General features: G+C 37.3%; 1 protein-coding gene across 2 annotated transcripts; it reads right to left on the reverse strand.

Moving 5' to 3' along the window:
- Window positions 1–259: 259 nt before the first annotated feature.
- LOC103701044 (calmodulin-binding transcription activator 1-like) lies at window positions 260–25,024 on the reverse strand. Of its 2 annotated transcripts, none has more exons than XM_039124411.1 (12): window positions 24,753–25,024; window positions 22,363–22,482; window positions 20,193–20,308; window positions 19,198–19,286; window positions 12,602–12,647; window positions 10,707–11,154; window positions 10,222–10,487; window positions 6,807–7,304; window positions 6,019–6,707; window positions 5,282–5,867; window positions 2,125–2,433; window positions 260–927 (listed from the first exon to the last, which is right to left on the reverse strand). In XM_039124411.1, the coding sequence occupies exons 1-12, from the start codon at window positions 24,760–24,762 to the stop codon at window positions 838–840; spliced, it is 3,267 nt and encodes a 1,088-aa protein (XP_038980339.1). In that variant the 5' UTR covers window positions 24,763–25,024; the 3' UTR covers window positions 260–837. The 2 variants fall into 2 exon arrangements, with proteins under 2 accessions (XP_038980339.1, XP_026658006.2); XM_026802205.2 differs by having other exon boundaries at window positions 24,723–25,024.
- Window positions 25,025–25,618: the final 594 nt, after the last annotated feature.

Genomic DNA, 25,618 nt, shown 5'->3' on the forward strand with positions numbered 1-25,618 from the left:
GGATAATTTAATACACACTACTTGCAACCTCTCATGTCCCATACATGAGGTGGTACAGATCAAGGCTAAAAAGTGGCAAGCCATCAATACGGTTCGTACCAGCATGTGCCTAGATCCAAAGCTATTGCGGAAGATGAACCCATCCCACCATTCAAAACTTGTGCTCTGAAAACCTCAGTGAAAAGAGTGGTACGAATCCATAGGAATGATTTCAACAATTTGAATTACTTTCACTAGATGTGATTATGACTCCCCATTATGTCTAGCAAGATCAGCAGGTCTCTGTAATGGTTGACTGCATTTTTTTTTTTGCATGAATATAAATGATTATATAATTTGTACAGAGGTCTCCATTCTCATAATTGAGATACAAACATGCATTCCCTCACCTAACCCTATAAAATAGGAAATGATTCATACAAACCAAACTAACAGGCAAAAGAAATTACCCTTAAGAATTAGTTGCCAACAAATGAACCATAGATTTCAACGTTGTAAATCTGAAAATGCTAATTTCCACTGTTAGAACACTGGTCCTTCTATGGTTGGGATGCTGTGGTTGCAGGCCCGCATCATTTTCAGATCTTGGACATGAAACTCGCAATCTAGAGGGCAGACCCACCCATTCCTTTCATGGTTGCAGTGCCGTTTACAGAGAATGGCTAGTGTATCCATCGTACATGTATAGCATCCCCCTTTTCTCCCTTTTTTTCTTTTTTCTTTTTCCACATTTGACAAAAAAAAAGCCTTTACATCTTGCTCGTTGCACGTCAGAAAAACTCTCAGGAACCGCATGGGTTGGCAACTGTCACAAATTGAGCCTAGGATTGTTAATGCTTAGTTTATCATCAGTGCAAGTCGATCCTCCTCTACCTTTTCCTCTTCTGAATTTTGAACCTGAGCAGAGGAGCCGCCTTCATCTTCCAACTGTAAAATAATTTTTTTGATTTAAGAATAAATCATTCACTCCTGCGAAATATAACAAAAGGAGGAGAGACAAAAAAAGCTGACACCATGTGAAAACAGAAAGATGGGACTCAATTCTGACAATGAACAAAGAAGCTTAACAGCACCAACTATTCGCACAGAATAAATAATACATACACACCTTAAGAGGAAAATCAACATGAAATTGCATCAGGCAGTGAAGAGGAAACAAAAAGATTCAATTGGCCACAGAGGTATTATAATTACCTGCCCAAGACTAGACGAATGAAACTCATTGCAGGTGGACAAAGAAAATCAGCCTAGTTATGCAATAAGAGATCAATAATTCACTAAGTTGTGATAATTTTAACTTGCATCTGATTAATTTTTGGCACTATCACTTTGAGAACAGCAGATTCTGCTGCGAGGTATATCTTAGCAAGCTCATAAACATAAGGTCTGTTGCATGCCAAATGAAGATAAAATCAAACTGACAGAAAGATCATGCTAAAAAAATGTTATTATAGTTTAGTTATCCTGAAAATAATCTCGGAATATGCAAAATCTAAGATTCAAGGATACTTCCAAACATACCTGATATGCACAGGTTTGGAACATTCATTAGACACAGGATATATGTTGGGCACTTGTTTCAAGTATCATATTTTAAAATTAAACAACACCTGATAAATCCATTATATACATTTGAGAATGCCGGTGAAGGTCCCCCACCCCCAACTGTCCCTTTTTCTGATGAATGTTGATATTTCAATGATGGATACATAACTACAAATTTTGTGATGTTGTCATGTTGATGTTATGGGAAAGAGCATGGACCATGATCTACTGATTTCGATGATGGCTAAATGAAGTTTGCAGATGATAACGTAATTGAATGGAGCAGGGACCATCAGGAAAATGATATCCATGATAGATATGCTCAGGACATACATGCAGGAGAGAGAGGGAGAGGGTGCGGGGCTTGCAAGCAAGCAAATGTGCCCCAATGAATACAAGATCTGAAAAATAAAACATTGAAAAAATGCTAACTCAAAATGCTCTGTTTGTTTAGCTCCTTAAGACTGCAAGACAAAACAGAGTGCAGCTATCTATAGTAACATAAAAAGGCCACTGGAACATGGACTCACTTTAAGTGCATCTCAGTTACTAAGACTACAACTATAAGCATAGAATCACCTTCGATTTATGGGAGCGTGCGACCAATCTCATGTACTGATCACGGGCTTCTGGTTGACGAGCCATGGACTGGACTCTTGCCAAAGCTTTCTCTACACCAGCCACCTTCTGTTTCCGCCCAAGTCGAAGAAAATCATACTCATCTGTCTTCCCAACCACTTGCTCAGCAGCAGCACTTGCATTCTCAGCTCGAAAGCCTCGTAATCCAGCTCCTTTGCGCCTCCAGCGCAATATGACCTTTTCAACGATACTAACAGACCAAAGTACTTTTTTATATTGCTTACGAACCTGGTGTCCCCTTACATGTGCCTGAAATAACACCAATCAACCAACTATATATCCGAATATTTAAAACAGCTCACCATCATGCACCCACATTCTTCTAAATAATGAATCAGCAAATCAATCTATCAAACAACAACAGATAAATATAGCAGTGAAAGGTGAAGCAACCATAGCAGAATATGTAATTACATGGGATGCATGTGCAAGGCTGGATTCCAGGTGTTATGCTATCTGCTTCTGTACTTTCACTTCTCTCAGGAGTCAGAATCGATAAACAAATAAGAATTGCTGGGATCGCAAAGTGAGAACGCACAGAAGCCTCATTCTGGAATCTAAGCCTTTCATATTTATATACACTAGAGTGCATCAGGTTCTACACATCTATCTAATCGAGCTTAGAGAGAGAGGGGGGAGAGAGAGAGAATGTGGTTTGATAATACATTTCCTTTTTCCTTTTTAGATCACTGGGAAAGTGACCACAATGAAAAGGAATCATGCTCTCTCATGCTGGACTGCTGTGCTTTCTCGTTAAAAATATAAGACTAGCATAGGGCACATGCAATGCACATAAAGAGGGATAAGGCATAAAAGATGGACATGATTTTTCTATCTATTAAAAATGACTTTGATTATTGCTGCTTTGGTTCCTAGAATCCTTGTTTTAATTGGGACTCCTTCAACCCAATCCCCCTGGGAAACACGAAAAGCAAAAACAAAAATGCCTGCTCTGCTACACATGCAGCTACTTTGGTTTCTTTTTTTACATTCCGATTCCTAAAACCCATAAGAAACATTATTTGAAGGAAAATGAAAGGCAAGGCTTCAAGGTCCAACTTCCACGTCTTAACATGGTAGATGCTTGGCGTTAACATTGAAATAAGCATTGTTCCAAATTCTTGGTTGTTGCTACCTGGTGGAAGGAATCACTCTTGAAAATCTGATACAAAAACCAAGAAACTACCAGCAACATATGCCATGACATGAAAGTGAATATGATGATTTCATAATAGCAATTAGTCAAAAGTGAAAACCGATGGGTAGATTGTCCAACGGAGGAAGAAAAAAAGATCTTAAGAGCCAGATCAACTGAACAACATAAATTTTATAGTCCAATTACTGAATCTTGTTTTCATGCTCCTGTTCCTGCCCCATGCTTCAATATAGAAACCAAAATAACAAATTATAAGAAAGAAGAATGCAATAAGGCACTATAATTTGACATGGATTGATGATCTGATGACATAATGCCTTAATATTGATAAATAAGAGCTTCCGATATGCTACAAAGGCTTGTTTGGCAAGTTATGTATTTGATTTTGAAGGACCGGGAGAGAATGACTATGTTGTATTTGAAGTTTTTTTTTCTCCTTTTCCTTCTGTTTTCCCTAACGGACTGCCTAAGCCAGTAGGAGGCAAGGGGTCCCTAACACCTAGAGATTGCTTGCTTGCCTTGATGATGAAGACATTCCCAGTTACTTGGAATACAATGGACCTGTGAGTACCAGAGCTGCAGATTATGAATTTATAAATGGTTGATGGCAACAGGAAGCCCATGATGAACTATGCTTACATAATGGCCAAAATGGCAAGTTGAGCCACAAAAGCACCAAAAACCTCACACTTCAGTGAGGTTAAATTTAAATGATAATTGACAATGTAGCCAATACAACTGCATGGCTGACATGCAAATCATTGAGCCACTGCCAATTGAAGACGTCTGCAAAATGCAGGATCCAAAATGGAGGCATTATAAACTAAGGAATATGTTGGAACGGCTTGTACTACTAAAACAATAAACACGATATAGAATATAATAATTAAACCATGAAGCCATGGCTACACAAAGATGCCTGAAAAATGCATAATCAGAGATGAAAATACTAGAAACTAGGTAATAATTCTTAACCTCCAGGTGATTGCACATGGTCTTAATAACACAATATATGAAGTAAAGTGATAAGCAACTTCTCCATTTATAGATTTACTAAGATGATGCATGAACACTTCAATTCAATTGATTGGTATCCTTCCAGCTTGCTCTTACTCTTGTCATGTACATATAATTTGAAGGCTCAAGTAAAATTAGCATGTTGGAGTATACTTCAGTATGAGACTCTCCCACGCTAACCAAACATATGAGTTGGATAGAGGTCAGAAATGTAAGATAAGAATAGCAATGATGTGAAATTATATTTTCAACTTAACAGAGTACGTTCAATCTTTTCTATTAAGTTAACGTAATCAGTTACTTCAGATGCTATGTGAAGATATTGTAAAAGTGCAACATGAAAAGCACTTATTATTTCAAATGTATGAAGATGTTAAGATGTGGATAGAAGGAAACACTGTACCATATTCTCCATCAAAAAAAAATACTGGAATCTGTATGCTACTGAACAATGGGAAATTTTAAGAATGGAAATGAATTGCTGGCTCATCCAACCATCTGTGATTTGTAAAAATCACTACATCGTGTTACATTTCCTCGAGGTTTCACAAAATCCGTTTATTATTTTAAACCTTACAGTCTACAGAGAAACATTTTATAGCTTGTTTCTTTCCAGCACCATCAATATTGAGTTTCGCTTTAGGAAAAATTGGACACATACATCATTCGGATATTGACAAAGTGCAAGTTCATAGATGACAGTGATGTGCTTGCATTTTCAGGTACAATGACTTTCTACTGTAAAGCTGTCCTTAACTATGTTTCCAGATGAGCAGGCTAGGTTAGAGCATCTGGTTAGACTGGTTGGTCATTCTCACTTATGCAACATACGCAACAAGGACAGAACAAATTTTAGCAAGAAACTTCAACAAGAAATAACTTACAGAAAATCTAATGCAAATATTGCTCAAACTTAGAATGTACCTGGATTTTCACAATCCGGTCACGGATCTTTAAAAATTCTTTACGCCCCTTCCATCCACGATATTTCTGCTGAATTTTAGTAGCAGCAGTATGCAGAGCTTCATTGAAGTGACTTATTCTATGGAACTTATTGTTCAGAGAGGACAGCACCATCATGTCATCCAAGATCTCGGCCTCTTCATCCTTGCTCTCTGTCAGTTGTCTTTGGCGGAATGAGTGAACTCTGAAGGCAGCTTGAATACGTGCAGCAGCTTGAGCTGAATTCCTCACAGCAGCAAGAGATCCTCTAAGTGATAGCTGCTCTCCTTGATCTCCAGCCAAAGAATCTAAATTTTGATCTTGTACAGTTTCAATGGCCTTTTGTGCAGCAAGAGTTGCAGAAACACTTTCCATAACACCTTCTTTTAGTGCTAATGAAGAAAGATGACTGGTCAAATCTGCTTCAGCCAAGTACCCAGCAATTCCTTTATGCCCTCTACTTGATGCTAAATCAGCAGCTGTTTGTCCTTGAGGAAACTTTGACGTTGGGTCCTCAACTGCACCAGGAGCAGCTCCCAGCCTAATTAGTGCAACAACTGTCTCCTCTCTGTCCAGTCAACATTTAAGTAATAGTTAAAGAAGCAAAGATCATAGGCATAAAATTAACGTCTATATGAAACTTGAAGAGAAAGTATGGAAGTGCTGAATTCATAGCCAAAAACCTAACAACTAATGACTTTAAAAAATTTTAGACAAACCTGCCATAATAAGCAGCCCAATGGAGCCCAGTCCTGCCACGGGCATCTCGAAAACTTGGACTGACACCAGCAGTTACTATAGGAGTTATTGCCCAATCATAGCCAAGAGCAGCTGCCAAGTGGATAGCTCCTTGGCCTTCCTCATCCAAAATATTAGGGCCTTTGCCTTCCTCGTGAGCTTTGCAAATGAGCCACTCATATAGCTTACCTTTCAATAACTTCTGGATCAATGCATCTCTAGGATTTTTATGGAATCCTTGAAAGGCCTTTGAGTCCCTCTCAATTTTCTTCCATTCATTTTCTTCATTTAGTATGGAAAACAACTTTTGCTTGAGACTGCACTTAGGACAATCTTCAACCGAGCAGAACAATTTTTCCCTATCTAATCCTAGCGATAACAATTTTGCAAAACGTAATTGAAGATAAATTTCATCTTCTGGTTCACTTTTCAACACTAATGAAACACAAGGTAGGTTTTCACGATATTCAAATTCTCGAATCTCACTACAGGCTAACCTGTCACTGCGAGTTATATAGAAGGGTACCCGTCCGGGGGTGTGTGCTGGAGCTTGACACCGAAGGACATTTGTCGTTAAAACTTCAGCAGAAACCTCAAGTTCACCAAACATACAACACCACTTGATGCTTCTGGGCTCTAAACTGCCTAGGAAGGTACCGGAAATTAGAACCTGAAATAAACAATGTTAACACTTGATAGATATTTCGGGGCTTGAGTTTTCACTGCTTACACGTGCATAATAAGAACACAAGTATCACAGAAAAGATACCTTTGTTTCAACACCAGAATAGGTCCAATCAGGTGAGAAGTCAACAATACTGAATAGCTGTTCTTGTGAAAGAGAAGGACCCAATGAATCAACATCCAACCGCATATGACGAGAAAGGCTCGAGACCTCCTTATCATCATTCTGAGAATCAAGTGCATTCCAGTAATTGCAAGAATCTGAAGCCATCAATGAGTCATCGCAGTCTTTACCAATCTCTTTGTTCATCCATCTCCCAAAGCTGTCTAATTTTTTCAAATCCCCATGCTCATTGTTATGTGCATCACTTTCCAAAGGCTTCTCTGAAGCATTGGAAACTTCAGCTTCATATTCCAGAGGCTGGTCAGGAACAGAGATGTTCATTAGAGAGCCACTGTTATTCTTAAATTGTGATGCTATGTGGGAACGGTGATCGTGGGGCATTTGATACATATGAGTCAATTCATTCACAAAGCGCTTGTGGTCAAAGCTGTTTACATTTTCAGCATCCTCCTCTTTCATCTGCATGATATAAAGCAGATTCTCAAATCAACAGAACGACCCAAACAATTCATAAAACATGGAAACAAACATCAGTATATAGGCATCAGTATATCAACTTGCACAGCATCCAAAAATAAGCATGCATGGAACTTTATAGGAACCACCATTATATGATAGTATAACTGGACACAACCAGGAGTTTGGGATACTGCAAAATGTCTTATGACTTCAAACTGCCAGTCGCATGTATACTGATTTGAAAGTGTATGAACTGAAATGGTAGATCTGAAAAGGAAATGATGAAAAGAGGAACAAAAATAAGAATATTATATGCCGCCCAAAACTGTAACCAAAGGCAGTATCTGTTAGCCCTTCCATAGCTTTGAAAATTGACCAGGGAAAAGAAGGAAAAAGAAAAAACCTATATTTGATAAACAACCAGACATTTCAGCAAGTCAATCTAACAAACAGGATTGTGCACATGTCCATATAAACTTGCTTACTTGGACATATCAGAAGAATTGATTAGCATCTGTAGAACAGAATTTTGTATCTATCTGGATGATTAAATATCCACCTCACCGTTCCTTCTACTAAAGTGGAGAAGCAGCAGAAATCACCATCTAAAATAGAGTTGTAAACTGGACTGACACAGACATCTCAAGGGAAAGGACTTCTGCTACATCTACAACTGGAATAACGGTAGTTTGCTTCATACAGCAAAACAAACTAAACAATATGAACCATACAAACTGAAGGATGTGAACATTACGTAAGAGTATATGTTTGGCATTATCCCCTTATGAAAACTTGCTCCTTAATTTACAGTTTAAAATGGTCCCATTGAGAAGCCATGGATACATGTTAAAAGGTCTGACGGGAGAAACGTAGTTAGCGGTCAGAGATGATTCAAAAACAAATTTCCAAAGTACTAGGGCTTGACCTTTGAAGGGTAAAAGCATTTCTAGTGTCATGCCCATGTTGGCCAGAAGTCAACATGGTAAGTGACTCTATGCTCTTTTTACCTATGTGCGATATATTTTCAAATAGTTCATTGTAAAAGCTAACAATGCATAACTATCTTCCAATTAGCAACACAAACAAGATCAAACCACATGATAAAAACTATGAGGTGGCATACAACTATTCACAAAATAGTAACACATTGTCGGTATTATGGAACTTGTAATAATATGAGCTGTCTCTGCTTTTAACCTTTGATCAGATGTAGTAATATGATTTTGTATCAATATCATGCACTTTGCTTGGATTGGACATCCAAATCTCTATAAAATCAGCAAAGAATCATTAAAAAGAATAATTAATTATGACTCCAAATCAAGACAAACAAAAGCAAGGCTATTTGGAATGTTGGGTAACATTTATAATAGGAAGCTGGGTTAGCGGCCTCCATCACTGTATAGTGCTTTGTGCTGGTTTGTATAGCTTGGACATGCATTAATACAAGCAGAAACAACACACAGACATCGACAAGATGGCGATATGCACCCATACACCATGCTGCCGATATGACACCTGACACAGATATTAAATATGGCACGATATAGACATGAATCCTTGCCTCAATTCGGTGGACACAAAGTTTGAGTATGAACAGAAGCTAGGCAATTGGGAAATGGTAACTTAGAAAATAATAGTAGGGTTGACAATTTGGACTAACTTAATGGCAGTTGATTGGATTTTTGTCAATTGAGTTGCAACATAACATAGGTAGAAAAGGTGATTAAAAATTTTTTAGTTCAAATCTATATGGATCGTCTCATGATACCACAGTTATTGGTAATGTACTTAAAGAAGTTAATAAAATCTCAAAAGTAGGTGAAAGAATAGTCCTCCAGTATGGTGTAGTGCCTGATAATATGGGGTTCCAGAACTAGGTTTTGTCTACATTTATGGTAGAAAGTTAGAAATTCATTATGTTCGCTTATAGAAGATAATGAAATGTGATCAAGAATTGCAAGGGGCATGAATCATTTAATAACATTAAAATTACAGATTCCAAGCAAAATACATTTATTGGCTGATTCTTCAAGGGCACCATTATGATTCAAAAATAACACACAAACTTCCCCAGCATTTCAGATCCACATATACTGGATAACAATCAGCCAACAATGGCTAAGAAGGAAATTTATAGGCAATTACAGAACTGATGGACTTTCAAACCAGCAAGCAAGTACAAAGGCAGCTTAATAGTATGCCATAAGCCCTTTTAACATTTATAAAAGGAGTAGTATCATCTCCACTTTCCTCTCAAGGTTAACAAGCAGATAAAAAAAAGGACTAAACAACACAAACAGCTTGCTACAAAAGGTCAAAGGAATGCCATTAAAAAAAAAAATGCTACCAGGATGGTTACTAGCAGACAATGACAACAAAATGCAGAGCCCCTCTACCAGCCATTCCAAAGCCTATGGGCAACAACTATTCTAAAAATGCACGATACTTGATAGATCCTTTTATCCTTCCAAAATGGCCTTGCTTTGCTGCACTTCTTTAATAGATTTAATTATTTCCCTCCCTCCATTTTCAGCAAATGTCAAGAAATCTTGCTCTCTCATCCTATCGAGTCCAGCAAAGTATTTATAGCAATGTTCATGTGGGGTCAAAACTTTCCCCATATGCATTCTCAAACTCAAGCAGTGGAATGGCACAGAATTAGAATATGAGGTATATTTCCCACCAACTAATCAAAGAACAGGGGATCCATCCATCCTCCATCCCCACTTAAGAAATCATGTCAAATGTCAGATTTTTCATACTTCTATAAATGTCACTAGGATTCTGCATTACTGTAAATAAAGACAAGACTATAATGAAATTATTTATTGAACTCAAAAGATCTTGCATTCCACCAATGGACAATGTTTTATGAATTCTGAACAGGATGAATAAGTGAACCATAAGAATATACCTGATCATTTCTCTTGCCAACTCCAGTAAAAATTTGTGGATGTGCATTTGATATGATATTATACCCATGATCTGGGGCATGATTAACCATCCTATGGTCTTTTGACACAGAATCAGCCATTCTTCTTTGCATGTTATCAGGGCAATTTGGATGTTCAAAGGAAATATTCTGCTCTTGCATGTCACCATTTTTTCTGCTGATACTACGAAAATCAGGCCACCCGACAGAGTTACCATGACGGTTAAAATGGGCTCCACTAAATGAACCTGCAAAAAATGTTTTTAAGAAACTGAGGACATGGACAAAATTGAAGGTAGTAGGGTACTAAAATTTCCTACTAGTTCTGAGATGGATGTGCCCTTCAATATCATAGTCATTGACAAAATATGTTTCTTAGTTTTCTGCTTTCTGTTATTAGCAACATTAAAAAAATGATGACAATGGTAAAAGTGACTTAGGCATGTTCTTATAAATTAAATGCCTACCAGCTCCTTGCAAGGCTCCATGAATTTTTTGCTGGTCTTTACTTATTAAAAAGTTTTGCAAGGACGCTTGCTTCGCATACAAAGGATCAATACTTGAGTCTGCAGTATTTACAAAACCTCTTGGATAGAGATGTGAGGAACCACTGCATCCTACAGTGTTCTCCTCTGCCACATCAGTTCCAGCCATCTGCAATCCTGAACAAGATACAGAATCAGTAAGTGGACCTCCACCAAATTCCTCCCCAGAATCTGCATCCTCAAATTCAGAAGATGGAGAATGTCCATTCCAGTCAGCAGCACCAGAGCTTGACGCATAAGATGCTTGAGAGGTGAAAGTAGATGAATTCAAGTGTGAAGAATAAAGAGCTGAATTTGCTTGAGTTCCTTGCATGCTGTGCACTCTGGTTGAATCTATATTTGACAAATGGGGAACAGCAGGCCTGCTTCCCTGGAGGAAAGTAAGTCAGTTAATACTCTATAGTGAAGGAGAAGGTCTGGGGCCCATTTTCACAACCCAGCTCCCAAAAAATACAGTAGAACAAAAAAAAAGATGAAGAAGATATACACAAACATGCAATTAAGAGTTGGCATGACTTGGTAAAATCACAGATTCAGGAGTTGCATGTCACAAGGAATGCGGAACCATCCCGAACCGGATGGTTCCACCCGTTCCGAGCCGTACCGGTAGCTTACCGGTGCGGTTCCGGCGTAGAAAACGGTTTGCCACGGTCACGGCCTCAGACTCCCTCCCCACCACCCCCCCCCCCCCCCCCCCCCGCGGCAACCCTCCGCCGGCATCCGCCGCTGCTCCTCCCTCTCCCCCGCGCGCTCGCCCTTTCTCCTTCTCTGGCTCCGACAGGTTTTCTCTCTCGATATGGGCCCCGCAAAGCCCGTACTGACTCGTATCGCCGAACAACTGGTACGGTGCCGGATACCGGCACAGCAGACCTTGGCATGCCATTTCACAAAATATGCATGTGAACCAAAAAGAGTGGCTTTTGACCCTCTACAAGCACAATGCATAATATCAAAGAAAATAATGAAAATTCCTATATTCATATAAGGGAAAAGAAAAGAACAAAATGAAATTAGATCAGTAAGATTAATGACTAGAAATGTTTTTGAAAGTTCTCATGATTATGTTCTTATTAAAATGTTTATTTAACTTAACACATCGTCATCCACTTCAATTGGTAGTAACTTGTGACACTTGCAATGCAGTTGGATGCCAAGAAACATGACACTTTCATCACCGCAAATGCAATGAAATACACTTTTGCATTTGTAGAAATGTTAGTGGTGTTTCTGGAATGCAAGATTTAAAATAGATAAGCAGAAACAAGGTGGTCCTACATGGTACCTCAAAGTTTACCAGGCAACTGAGGTGCATGCTTCAAAGATTACTGAGACACAGTGTTAGCCATACACTTCAAATTCCGGTTTCTTGATGGATCAGAAGTCTAATACTCGGGACAAAGACACCCCTTTACACCTCAAATTATCAAGTCAGTATGCCAGTAACATTAAATGTCTACTTTTGACAGCTGTACAAAAACTTGTCAAGTCTAACATTTAGCAAGGATCTTATCGATTTTATAAAATTTTGGATCAGTTGGTTAAACTAATTATCCATTACATGCATACATCTAGATGCATCTACATGGAAGATACAAAATACAGATGTCACCAAATTAAATTCTTAAACATGACCATGTCAGAATCCTTTGGTCACCTGGACATTGACATCCATCTCAGATGACTGAGTAACATGGCTTAGATAATGCATCCAAAGATGTAAGTTGCAGTTGGTTAGTATTAGATTCTCAGGTAGCTCATACATGAAATTAGTGAGGGTTGGAAAATAACATATTATAATAAAAAGATTAAAGCATCACCTCATTCACATCTCGATAGTGCACAAGAACAATGTGCTCCAACTTCCTGGAAGAACAACAATATGACAATATGAGAATTAAACTTCAAACCCTAAAAATTACAATACAGATCTGGATCTAAAAATCTAATAATACTAGTGAATTTTCTTATGCAAATGCGCATGAAGGGATAATAGAGAATAACAAAATAATATAGTTGTTATTGCAAAACAAGAGTTAAATTTATATATATGGTTAATATAAACATGAAAGAACTCCCTTAATCATCTTGCTGAATACAACTTGCATGTCTATAAAACTTTAACACTTGCAGGATAATTTACCAATGCACCGGATAAAAAACTGACTCAATGCATCCTAAGTGGACTCATCGAGTTGAAAAGATGCAAATAAGGACATGATATCACAGATCGAAAGCTTTAGAGGGCTTAAAAAGCAAGCAGCATGCCTCATTTGGGCTTTAGACAGCATGTACGAGCAAGTAAACAACACTGGAACAATACTTGACATCCTAGAATCATTCTGCAACATCTTATCCTAGAGTGGGCATCCACCCGAAATAGACTTTCTGCATAGGCTGCAGGCACATGCAATTCACTTATAGGATGAATGATTCCACATGACATTATTATTATCACCCATCCGAAACAACATAGTAGACATCTTAGTGATAGACTGCATCGCCTTGCCCATTCGATGATGGTGAGTCGTTCTTGACACTGTATCACACCCAATGGCCACTATTTATCAGATGCCCCAAGTTCCTTGCTAAACCAGCGTTAGAGGTCTCACCAATCAGAGGTTTTAAAAAGTTTGTACAGCTGCAAGTGGGAAGCAAGCAAGATGAATCTGGGATAAAACAGATTTGTAAAGAGATCATCAAGAACGTCAGAGGAGTTGGAACTAGAGAATAGGTGAATAACTTCTCATTGGCCCACTCCTGAACTTTACTAGATATCAAGATTCTTTTTACTTTTTGAGGGAGGAAAAAGATGCCCAAGAAGAAAGTTGGAACTTTAGTTAAATTCTAATTGATCAGAAACAAAAGGTAATTCAAAGAGAGCATCGCGAACACATGAGGTTTGGAATAATAATAAGGGCACTGCAACCATGTCACCATAAGGTCAATCAAAAACAATGTAGGGTTAGAGGGGCATTGCATGCAAGCAGGAAAGCTTTCAGATCTAGCATCAATCCCGTGCAATGCTCACCAGACACTCATTAGGATCATACAAGTAGATCAATGCATTCACTTGATGAGGGTTTTGTTAATTGTATTAGTGTTCTAGTATTTTCTAAGGAACAAATGAAAAGTAATACTATTAAAAGATGAAAGTCCAAAACAGAGAGCTTCCAAACAAGGTACTCACATTTCATTCTATTAGAGAATGATACAACAATAACAGCACCAATGGTCTTCCAAATTGACAGTTATTTGCCTGCTACAACCATGCAAAAATGATTCAAAAGTGGATTTCTGCAAGAGCAATTTTAGTTGCCAAAACTTTGGTGTATTCCAAATCGCAAGTGTGCAGCAAATAATCAACAATGGCAACCTTGAAATAGCTTCTAACACGAAATGGATATAATGACCCATGTGTAACCCAGTGCTCCAGATACAGCCAAATGAGCCATAGGTGTGAGAGATGCTAGGCTGGATCCAAGTAAAAATCAAGTGAAGAATAAATGCTTCAGACCTATTATTGACTCAAAGAATACTTATGATTTTGGACCAGGTCCAAGTACTGATCCTTAGAATAAGCAGCGGTGTGAGAAGGGCATCAAGGGTACGAGCTGCAAGGAGAGCTGCTAAACAGAAGACTGAAGCAGCAACAAAGCACAAACTAGTAATAACAACAGACAAAACAGTGATCAGGAGAGAAGAGGGCAGCAAAGAAAGCTAGGTGGCTAGGGGGTAGGGGTAGAATGTGAGCTGTATCTGGGAAGGCATAGGTAAAATCCCAGGATGAGTGGAGAGACAGCATAGTGGACAGAGGGTGAGGATGGGGATCATAAGCAGCCAGAAGGATTACACACTAGTGGACTAATCAAACATCAGTCAAAGAGGGGCAGAGCAAAGGGGGAGGAAAGTGGCAAGAGGGGTTGGGACGCAAAGAATTGGGAGGCAGTAGGCCAACAGGAAAGGTAATGGAGAAGGTTTAATCCCACTTTCTTGATGCAGAAGGAATGTGGGAAATCTTATACAAGTTACTAGATGGTTATTATTGGAAGTTGGATGTGCAAATAATCAATTCCTTTTTTTCTTATTCTTTACTGTCCTATCGCATCAATTTATCCAGATCCTGGAATCAGATTCAATACAAACAGGGTTAATACAGTATCAAACTTGCTTGCAACACCTAATGTGTAATTTTCAGTGATTCTCTAGATGAGATCATTGATTTAAATAGCAGGACAAAGCACTATAACAATTTTAGTAGCTGTCATAACAGTTTATGGCCCACCTTCATGAAATTATGAACATATAGAGTAGAATAAAGATAATAATCAGTTTATGTATTAAAGCTATGACATCCTAAAATGGTTACTTACAATAACCTTGATAGTATTGATATTCCAGAACTTCAATTTTAAACTCTTATATCAGTTCCTTCAAACAAGGGTTGAAGTATTGCAATTAGTGCCCATATTGGTACCTTATTGATATGGTATAATGCTGAATTGTGATACCATACACCCTGGTATAGGCAGAGAAAACAATGAGGCAACATACCATGTATCAGTATGGTACGGTGCCAGGAGGCATAGTTGTATCTGTACTTTACCAGTACAAAAATGGTATGGTTGGTATGCATCAATACAAAAAATTCTTTGATTTTAAAATTGATAACTTTATTAAATACATATAATAGGAAGAGGCATAGTTGTATCATGATAACTTTTTAAAAGTAATATATATATATATATAAATATATTGATACCAAATATTCATAATATTTTATTGTCATTGTTATATATATATATATATATATATACACTGTAAGGCCCAGCTCCTTTTGGCCCGGGTTTGGGCCATTTGTCCAGCCCATCAGTGTTTTTGGCCCCTCCAGCCCAACCTTGAGTTGGGAACTCATGTGCTTCACACGGAAAAATCCATTGGGCGGAGGAAGAAGACTTCTCCCCCATCTTGTTCTTTCCTTTTCTAAACCATGGTTCCATCTATAAAAGAGACCCTCACCTCCCTCTCTAGCAACCCAACTTTGAGGATCTTTGAATAGAGCCTTAAATTTTTTCTATGGGGATTGCTTATGGATTTCACCAGCGATTCAGCTGCGAGACCTCGCCAGAGTCGAGGTAACAGCCTTAGTTCTTCTTCTCATCCTCTCTCTAGTTTCAAGGAAGTTGAGACACCTTGTTTAGAGTCGGCAGCCGCCGGATCTAGTCATGACCATCTCCCTATTTTTGCCTCTCTTTTTTTTTTGTTCACCACCAGGCGCAGCTCGCCGCTGTCGTCCTACCACCGGATGCCACCAAGGGTCGCCGTTCACCGGCGACTGCTGCCACCTAGGCAACTTTCGTATATTTGGGAAGGCGAGAGAGAGGCAGCATGGAAGCATTATACCATATCTTGGTGTTTTCTCTCTAGTTTAATTCGGAAAAATTTTGGGTGGAAAGGACTCGGTAGGCAGTCCTAGGTTACTACATGATGGTGGACCTTTTAGTAGACCAGTAGAAGGTCCTGGGTTGTCGACTACCTCAGATAATTTTTGATGTTAAATTGGTTCATTAGGAGAACAATCTTCTGGGACAGAGGACGTTGAACAGGGTTCTACACACCTTAGTTCGTAGATCGCGGTGTGGGCAGGTGACTATTTTTGTCGGGATTATTTGCGTAGAGATAAGAATCCTTGTACACTTGTCTGCCAATTTATAGATATTTTATATGCATATATGTATGCATGCTAAAGATCAAGATAAGATGCAAGGATTCTCCTATGTTAGTTTTCTATATTAAATTATGTTCTGATCATGTATGCCTACGATTGATAGTGTGATAGATGCATACTCTAGTATAATAGACATTTGCATAATTGGACTAATGGACTTGGTGCTCTAGACTAACCATCTTATATAGATTCTCTGTCACGGGCGGAAAATGCGATTATGGTTAGTCTAAAGCTAAAAATAAAAGAATTGATATGAACCTGTGTGGACTCTAGGCTAATCTCATTATTATCGATTGCCCCATCACGGGCGGAAAATATAACACCTTATTGATTGCCCTGCTACAGGCGGAAGACGTGACACTCATCGATTGCCCCGTCATGGACGAAAAACGTTACCGGAGTTTGGCCCAAAGTCAAAAAGATATTGAGTTTCGAACTCAGAATGGGTTACAAAAAAATTTAATGATAAGCTACGAGAATCACTGTGAAAAAACTTATTGGATATTATATGATGCATCATTTTGAGTGGTTATTATTGATATTTGATTGCATATATGCAAATTGTTTATTTTGAGTATCGTTGATAGTCGGATCATGGTTTTGTGATATTCATGTTTATTCCAATAATGATTTCTTGTTATTTTCAAAATATATATTATTATGACGGTGTGGGTGTGTGTATGAGGATTTTTACTGAGCCGTAAAGCTCACACTACCCCTTTTCTTTTTCTTTCAGAGTTGCAAGGTGCTTAGTCTCAGATGGGTCGGGTATGAAGTTTGAGTGATGGATTCTTTAGCTAGTTTATTTTCTAATACCAAATGAACAATTGAATATTTTGTAATTGAACCAGCTTGATTATTTGAATATAGTGGATTATCTAGCTATCAATTGTTGAGTTACTGGATATTTGTTCAACTTAGGCCTTGCATGATCTTTAGGGCACCACTTTAGGGTTCATACAGTCGTGTCACATGGTCGACCCAAGTGACGGATTCAGAGCATGACATATACATACATATATATGTGTATATACATATATATACTTAAATACATATATATACGCACACATATACGTATATATACATATATAAAGATATATATAGATATACATATACACATATATATACACATATACATATATATATATATAAAGTGGCAGAATTCTCAAGGGACCTTGTCTCACATATTGGTTAGCATCTTAACAATGTAAAAGACCTAAAAGGTCTTTGGTTCATTGTTTCTTTTTAGCTCATTTGAGCAATTCTTTTAATTTTGGAGTACAGCAGAACTCCCTCTGGTTGTAATAACTATCTCTTATTAATGAAAAAGCAGGTGCTAGCGTAAACCCCATCCACAATACAGGGTACATTTAAAAAATATAAAAAATAACGTGGCAGAATTCTTAAGGGATTGTGCCTCATATATTGATTAGCATCTTAACATTGAAAGAGACGTAAAACATTTTGAGTCCTTTATTTCTTTTTTAGCCACTTGAGCTTTTCTTTTACTTTTAGACTACTTGCAGTACTCCCTCTGGTTGTAATAACTAACTCTTATCAATAAAAAAGCACATGCTAGCAGAACCCCCATCCACAACACGGGTGCATTTAAAAAAAATCAAATAAAAGGGCTTCGGGAATTAGTAACTAAAAATTAGACTGGATTCAGCGAGGAACGTTATTGCTTTCATGGAATGGATCCATGCCTCTACTAGCTGATAATTGAATAAATTGCCATTCGGAGATCCATGATCCAAACTGATTTGGTTGAGGATAAAAGGAGAGTAGAAATCTTTAACGGGGGAACGCTTACACATTCCCTGAGACAGCATAAAAGACAGTAAATAGAAACTGAAAGAAAAGCCCCCTCTACCATTTATCCCACTAACCGATAGGGCAATGGACCAGGAGATTGGACCAACTCAATTGGATGTTGTGAATAGAAAATCCAATAAATCAAATTAAATGCTCAAAAAACCATCACTTCTGAGAGAGAATAGCCAGAACAGACATGTAGACAGGCCCAACGTCACCACTGGGAGGGGGTCAGGGGATTAAGTTTTCTGGTTATGGATGTTGTATTCATAATAGATCAAAGAGTGGGAAACAAGAGTCAACAATTGACCTACCAATTACCATGAAAGGTGTACACCACATGCATTAGAAAATGTTTTACAAATTGACAGAGTCGAAATGTTAAAAATTTCTCTCTTTTATTCCACTTAAGTCTCTGATTTTCCTTCTATCCCCCTTGTACCCAATGAATTCTTATAATTTTGAAATTTTTTGACAATTTTATTGTTGGGCATCTAGAAGCCCACCAAGCACCAGGGCACAATTCATGCCCACCTACTATCAACTGTATTCTAAATTATCTAGATGTCGACTTATCTACACATACTTGTGACACCAGCAAATAAAAGTTACACCATGAAGGGGGCACCAGATTATTTGTTAAAAAAACAAAGGCAGCCTAGTGCATGAGGCTCCTGCGGCCCTGCCACTATAGGGCCTAGGGAGGGTCAATTGATGCAGCCTTACCCGCACACGCCAAGAGGGTGTTTCTGTGTTTCGAATCTTACGACGCCCGGGTCATAATGGAGCACATCTAAATAAAGATAATTGTTCCACAGCTAATAGCAGGCTACAGAGTTCAAAGTTATAGACAAGGGAGGGGGAAAAACTCACCCATCAAGCATCCAGTAACTTCGTCTCTGGAAGTTTTCATTGTCCTCACCATGGGCATAGTAGCAATGAAGAACATCTACACTTCCAGACTAGAAGAAAGAAGGTGAAGACTCCATTAAAATGAAAAGAAATAAATACTGCAAGGAAGAATAAGATATATGCAAAAATGCAACTAGACCATGATGCAGAACTCCTAAATCTCAATGAATATGAACTAGATAACATCAACCACAATTGCAAACATCAATGTGACAAAGACGCGCATCACTAACAACCTTATCGAGCATCAAATCAGTAAGACTGAGTCTGAACAGCTATTATTAGATATTAGATTTTTTAACTTGTACTTACTACATTGATCACTCAATAGATAACTAACCAAATAATAACCAAATAATGCAGACAAAGCAAATCCTTTAAAACTCATGCCAGCAAGCTGATAAAATTACTGTTCATAAAATCACAAGATTGATATCTTCATTGTCATAGGAACCAAACACAAGGGCAATTAATACAATCTACAAACTACAAAGAGTTAACTGATTATGATCCTTGAGTAGAGGGAATTGAGGTCATAACATTTTTTTCAAGTGCATCAATAAAACAAAAGGAAAAATTAGCAAGTAAAAGAAAACTAGCTGAAAATCATTTAAGTGACTTTTGAGGATATATATAGAAACATGTTATTTGTTATTTAATGAGCAAAGACACAGGATGAGCAGTGCTCCACAAATGAATTATAACCTTATTTAACTTCAATCAGAAGACACAAACAAAGATTTTTAGAAACAGAATGGTAGCACCCAAACCAAACAGCACAACCACATTTTCATATTTTTAAGCTTAATTCTTTTCATTATAACAACTGTGGCCAGATATTCATTGTGCCACATAATTTTAAAGGAAGAGACTGATATAAACTGAAAGCACCAAGCTAAGAAATGCAAATAGGCATCCAACACTTTGGATATACCATAGAGGAAGGAATACCATACCTTTAGTTTTTCATGAGCTTCTCGAACCGTTTTTCCATCTCTCTTCTTTCTCCAATTATGACCATCTTTACGGAAATACCTAAGTGCTTTTCGATCAAATAAGAACAAAGAACCGCCTATAAATAACAACATCAAACTTATCAGTTATATTTCATGATGATCGTCGAAGTAGTGTTATGTTGATAAAGCAGCATGTGAACCAGTCCTATAACACACCAAAACTGATATAGTATTCCATAACAGAGTATTTAAAACAGACCATCACACAATAACTGAATGATATGGGTGAAGTGGAAGACCAAAGAAAAATATAAAGATGATGAAATATGAAAGCCCTCTAGTCAGAGCATTTAATAAGAGTCTATGAAATAATTTCTAATGGACCAAAGATCAATCAGAAAGATCACTAGCTCCACATTTTTCATCTTCTTATTCCAATTCTGGCAAGTCTTTTACATTCAGAATAATCCCTTTATGACTTGATGGCTGCATTAATTGCAAGTCAACCACCAAATAGCATCAGGAAACAAGTGCTGTTATGTTAGACTTATCATCACCTGCATACTTAAACGCAAGGGCTAAATTCATCATCACCCAACCCAAACTCAATAAGCAGTTGGGTAGCTTCCATGTCAAAATTTACCACAAAAAAGGGGAATGCTTTCATGTCACTCACAGATAGAACCTAACCAGGACCACTTGCAAACTTACAACACAGACCAAAACAAGGCATCGAAGAATTACACTGTAAATTAGATAAACAATGATGCATATTGGCTTAAGGCTGCAACAAAACCCAACCCCCACCAAAATCGTACTGGATTAGGATAGCATCTTTGAGACTCGGACATTACCCATTTACTTATTTAAGAGTCGGATCATAATCCAATTTTTTAGCACAATTAATAGAAAAACTTCCTGAATGTTTCTGAAATTATTTTCTCGATTTTTATATACATAAACTTTAATACTTATTTATCTTTTCTATAATATCGCTTTTACAAAATCATTAGGTTTCAGGAATAATCCAAAATGAAAATGAGTGCCAGGTTTTCCTCCTAAGCCTGGGCCAATAGGCACTCTGGAAGTAAATCTGGTCATGCCCAATTGTAAAGTTTGTTTTTCTTTTTTTGGAGGGGGGCGAGGGGGCACTCAATTGTAAAGTTTGGTTATATCAGGCAGTTCCAGGTTCAAGATTTTGACTCACAGGCAAAGCCACCAAATCACTGTCAAATTTGATTCCAAGTGTAATCCATCACAGAATTTTTTTAGTTTCCCTATTCATCAGTTCATAAGTCATGTCTTATTAAGTCACGTAAGTTATACTTTGATTATAATAGTAAACATGAGACTGCATATAAGTGCATGATATTTTTCCTTATTTATTCTGCAATGCAATAGTTTCCTTCATTTGAATCATTAAATGCAAAAGCACGATCATCTTTTAACTTATCTTCATCATTTGACAGCAAACAATATGGGATAATGTCCATCTAGATGAATAACTATGATTTATATAAATCAAGCACAAATTTGATACTCAACAATCTTTCAATATCAATAACCAATACAAGATCGCATACAAGCAGACATATTTTGATACTCCACTGCTAACCACTTGTACCATTCTTTATCTGATGTTAATAATTTATAAAGAAAGAACATCTTTAAATGAACAAAATATGATACATCGAACAACAGATGGGAGCAAATAATTGAACTTTTACTCCTGTACTCATAATCCTCACGCCTCATTGAAAAATTCAAAATTTGCACCTAAAAAAAATATCATTGCAGTTATTGCAGAGTTTTATCATCTAAGGTATGAATATTTATTGTTTTCATCACCCGAACTTACAGTAAGTTATTTATTAAGGCTATCTTATGATAGTAGGTGACCTAACGATCCAGAACAGAAGTCATGACAGGTGAATTGTGAAAGCTCCAACTGGCGCATGCAGGTTTCTGAAAAGATACATGGTGCAAGGCTTGCCGGTTATGGTTGCAATGCATGCCAAAAACTGTCAATCATAAATAATATGCCAAAACCACATGCAGCAGATCAAAATACAAAAACATAAAGAGAAGGACAATGTTGCATTTCCTATAAAGCATGATTTATATTGATATATTGAAGAAACAGTAGATCAACAGTCAGACACATGCATACCAGGAGGCTTGTAAGGTGGATCAGTAGCCAAGATAAATCTCTGGTAGTTGCGAAGAATCTCACAAATTTCACTTGGACGAAGCCAACGAGTTTTTGCCTCTAGCAGAATCTGTGTAATGTCTGGTCAACATTCATATATGCTAAAAGAGTTAGACTCTTGACTATTCACATGATTACCTACATTTTGCTGTTATAAGGCTTATCAATAAAGAAGAGAGCAATTAAATACATCTTAGCTGCACTCTGATCAAAATAGAACCTCTTATCTTGACCGGTAGTTTATTTCCAGATTCTTATCCAAAGCAATGTCAAGAGATTGTAAGTGGTAACTGTTGGTTAACGATCATAATATGCCTCGAATTGCTCTTAGATAACAAGAGCAAGTAAATGTAACTAAATTGTTATTTATTTTGTATATCCGATTCAACTAACAACTTTATGAATGTACTGACAAAATATTTTAAAATAGAAACATGATAGCTTAAACTGAATGGATGACAGACCAAATACTAATTTTTGTTCATGTGTAGCATACAAGTCAAAGTTCAAAGAAAATAACAGAAATGATAGGTTCTTTATAAAGTTTTAAACATTATCCTACTATAAAGGTTAAGCAAATATTAGACCTGCATGTTAGAACTTTGACAGAGAAAAGATAATTCAAATCATTCAATTTGGTTACGAGTGACAAGGTTAAGATACGAGTATTAATCAATCTAAACAAGTTTTTGAAGAATGAGGCAAGGCATGAGTTAAGAAGCATGTTCTTGCACTAGGCATTGTGGGAAGTGTTCCAAGATTTTTCTAAAGCTTTTTTATTGAAATAATGTCTGCAATATTCAAAATTCCAATATTTTTCCAAAGCTTTTTGTTAAAACATTCTCTGCAATAGTCAAAATAAATGAGTCGTTCAAGAAGTGATAATTTTTGTCCCCACAAGAATTCAACTTTTCACTTCCCATACAAACTTAAATAAAATAAGTCTAATAGTAAAAGTCATGTGGCTTTTCCATTATGAATACATATGTAAATGAACATAAATACAAACAATATGATATATATTTATATATGGGTACATGAAAAGAAAAAGGGACTTATGTAAAAATTTGGAAGGTAGGTCAATGCTATACTCATCAAATATGGTAACTGAAGAGTTCATGATCTCAACAAGAATGCAGTAATACATAGTTACGAGTGAGCTATTTATATTTGATACATAGTTATGAGTGAGTTATTTATATGTTTGACTCTATAACTACAATGAAGGAAGTGCTTATTGGATGTTAGCCGAATAACTTGAACGGTATATTGTGAACTTCGGCAGCATTCAACAAGTAGCTATTGGAGAAGACTAGGTCAATTAGGTGGCACATGAAGATCCCTCTGCCAGAATATGTTCCACTAAAGGTGTAAACAATGAGATTGTTGGGTTAAAATAAAGTGCGTCAGATGTAAAGATGGCTTATGGTGTATAAAGAGACTAGGAGTGAGATGAAAGTATTTTTTGAGCGAAACAAAAAACAAAGGAAAGCAAATCAAGATGAGCAAACAACAATTGGTAGGCTGGCATCAAAGCATCCATCTATTAGCGAAAATGAGCATGGCTAGGGTCCTGAGATTTGTAGGTCGTATATCAGGCTTGCCATGCAATTTTCAAGCAGTCGACTGCAAGGTAATGATCGCCTTATCACTATGACAGGGAAATCCCGTTTGTAGCTTGAGACAAACATAGGCATCCACCAGATTACAAATAATCAATCAAATCCAATTCAGACATGTCAAAAAAAAAAAAGCAAGGCAAGAAATATTAAAGGTTAATCAAATTTATATCTTTAACCGGAAGACTCAAAAGAAGTTTTTCGCTACTATGGTAAGTTCTTGCACGAATTTAAAATACCGAAATTATAAACTTCTACATGTTAGGGTTGCAAATAAACTATTAAGGCTTGTCCTTTGGAGAGACATCTCATCTCCAGGCAGCCGGAAAATAAATTGAGCTGCAGGTACGTAATAATCACCGACACATAACCAAAACACGACCCGCATTCAAAAATTTCCACTGAGAAACTAAATCAAAACATGCTTTTCAATAATTACCAACATATCCACAAAAAAATCTACATTCTTTTTTTTCCATCAACGACCTAATTCCGGACAACTGAAAAAACAAAACTTCCAGCATTATCTTGAGAAAAAACAACTGCTCGCATACAAAACCTAATCACAAGAATACCAACGCAACATCTCACCGAAGGAACCGCTAAGATATTCAATTGAGCCAACAAATGGGAAAAATTTTGATGGTAAGGCAAAGAAATGGAAGGGAAAACGGGGAGGAGAGCGAGGAAAAAAAGACTCGCCTAGTTGGGGATTGAGAGCATATCGCCTACCGTCGGCCATCCGCCACCGAGAATCCCACGGGCGAACCTCACATCAGCCGGACCCAGGAGACCGATCGTGTCGATTGTGTTTGAATGGGGATCGAGAGCGAGAAACGAACGAGGCGAGTGGGAGTGACGATCGCGCTCTAGAAACCCTAAAAGTATCTAAACGTCCGCCTCTTGGGATATGACCTCCCCCGAAAACGAAACGAGATGGGCGAAAACACAAAACAGAGAAGAGAAGAGGGAAGCTAAAACGGGACCATTTTTACGCAGAGGAACAGAAGCCACTTGAGAGCGGACAAAAGAAGTCAAGGGCCATTTCACACTACGAGACGTTTAAAAAATGTTTGTGAATAGATTGAACGGCAGAGGATCACGGAAACTTTGTTTTTTATATTTTTGTCTCTCATACTGTCGATCATGTATCGGCGAATGCTTGTTACGGTCTCTACTGTACACTGCCATGAATAAATTATTAACTTAAAAATGTATATATAATACAAATAAAGATCAAATAAATAAAACTAATAGAATTAATTTGTGTGGGAAGTAACTCATGACCGGAATGCCTTCCTTCTGAAGTTTTGCAAGTGATATACCTTCTTAAACTTGCAAATCTTGTTGTGTGCGATGCCCACTGTATGTAATATCTAGCTATCTACCTGGAAAAAAATATTATTGATTATATAAACTTCTACATAAATTTTCAAAGAAAACTATTGTGTTGGTTGCTTTGTTAAAAATAAATTAATATATTATATATAGATTTTTTGATTATTTTATGTGATGTAAAATATAGACAAAGCTGAGTTTGCTTTGCAAATTCGGACATGATATTAGCACGTGTGTAGGTTTTTTTTTTTTTGATGGGA

Source organism: Phoenix dactylifera, chromosome 3, assembly GCF_009389715.1.
Source record: "Phoenix dactylifera cultivar Barhee BC4 chromosome 3, palm_55x_up_171113_PBpolish2nd_filt_p, whole genome shotgun sequence".
Lineage (NCBI taxonomy): Eukaryota > Viridiplantae > Streptophyta > Magnoliopsida > Arecales > Arecaceae > Phoenix > Phoenix dactylifera.

Bases quoted from the DNA above. Each gene is read 5' to 3' on its own strand.
- LOC103701044 (XM_026802205.2), bottom strand. From the start codon at position 24,762: ATGGCCGACGGTAGGCGATATGCTCTCAATCCCCAACTAG. The intron at 20,309-22,362 runs GTATGCATGTGT...TGTTATTTATAG, and splicing joins TCCACCTTACAAGCCTCCTG to GCGGTTCTTTGTTCTTATTT. The intron at 5,868-6,018 runs GTTTGTCTAAAA...TTGACTGGACAG, and splicing joins TGGGCTGCTTATTATGGCAG to AGAGGAGACAGTTGTTGCAC.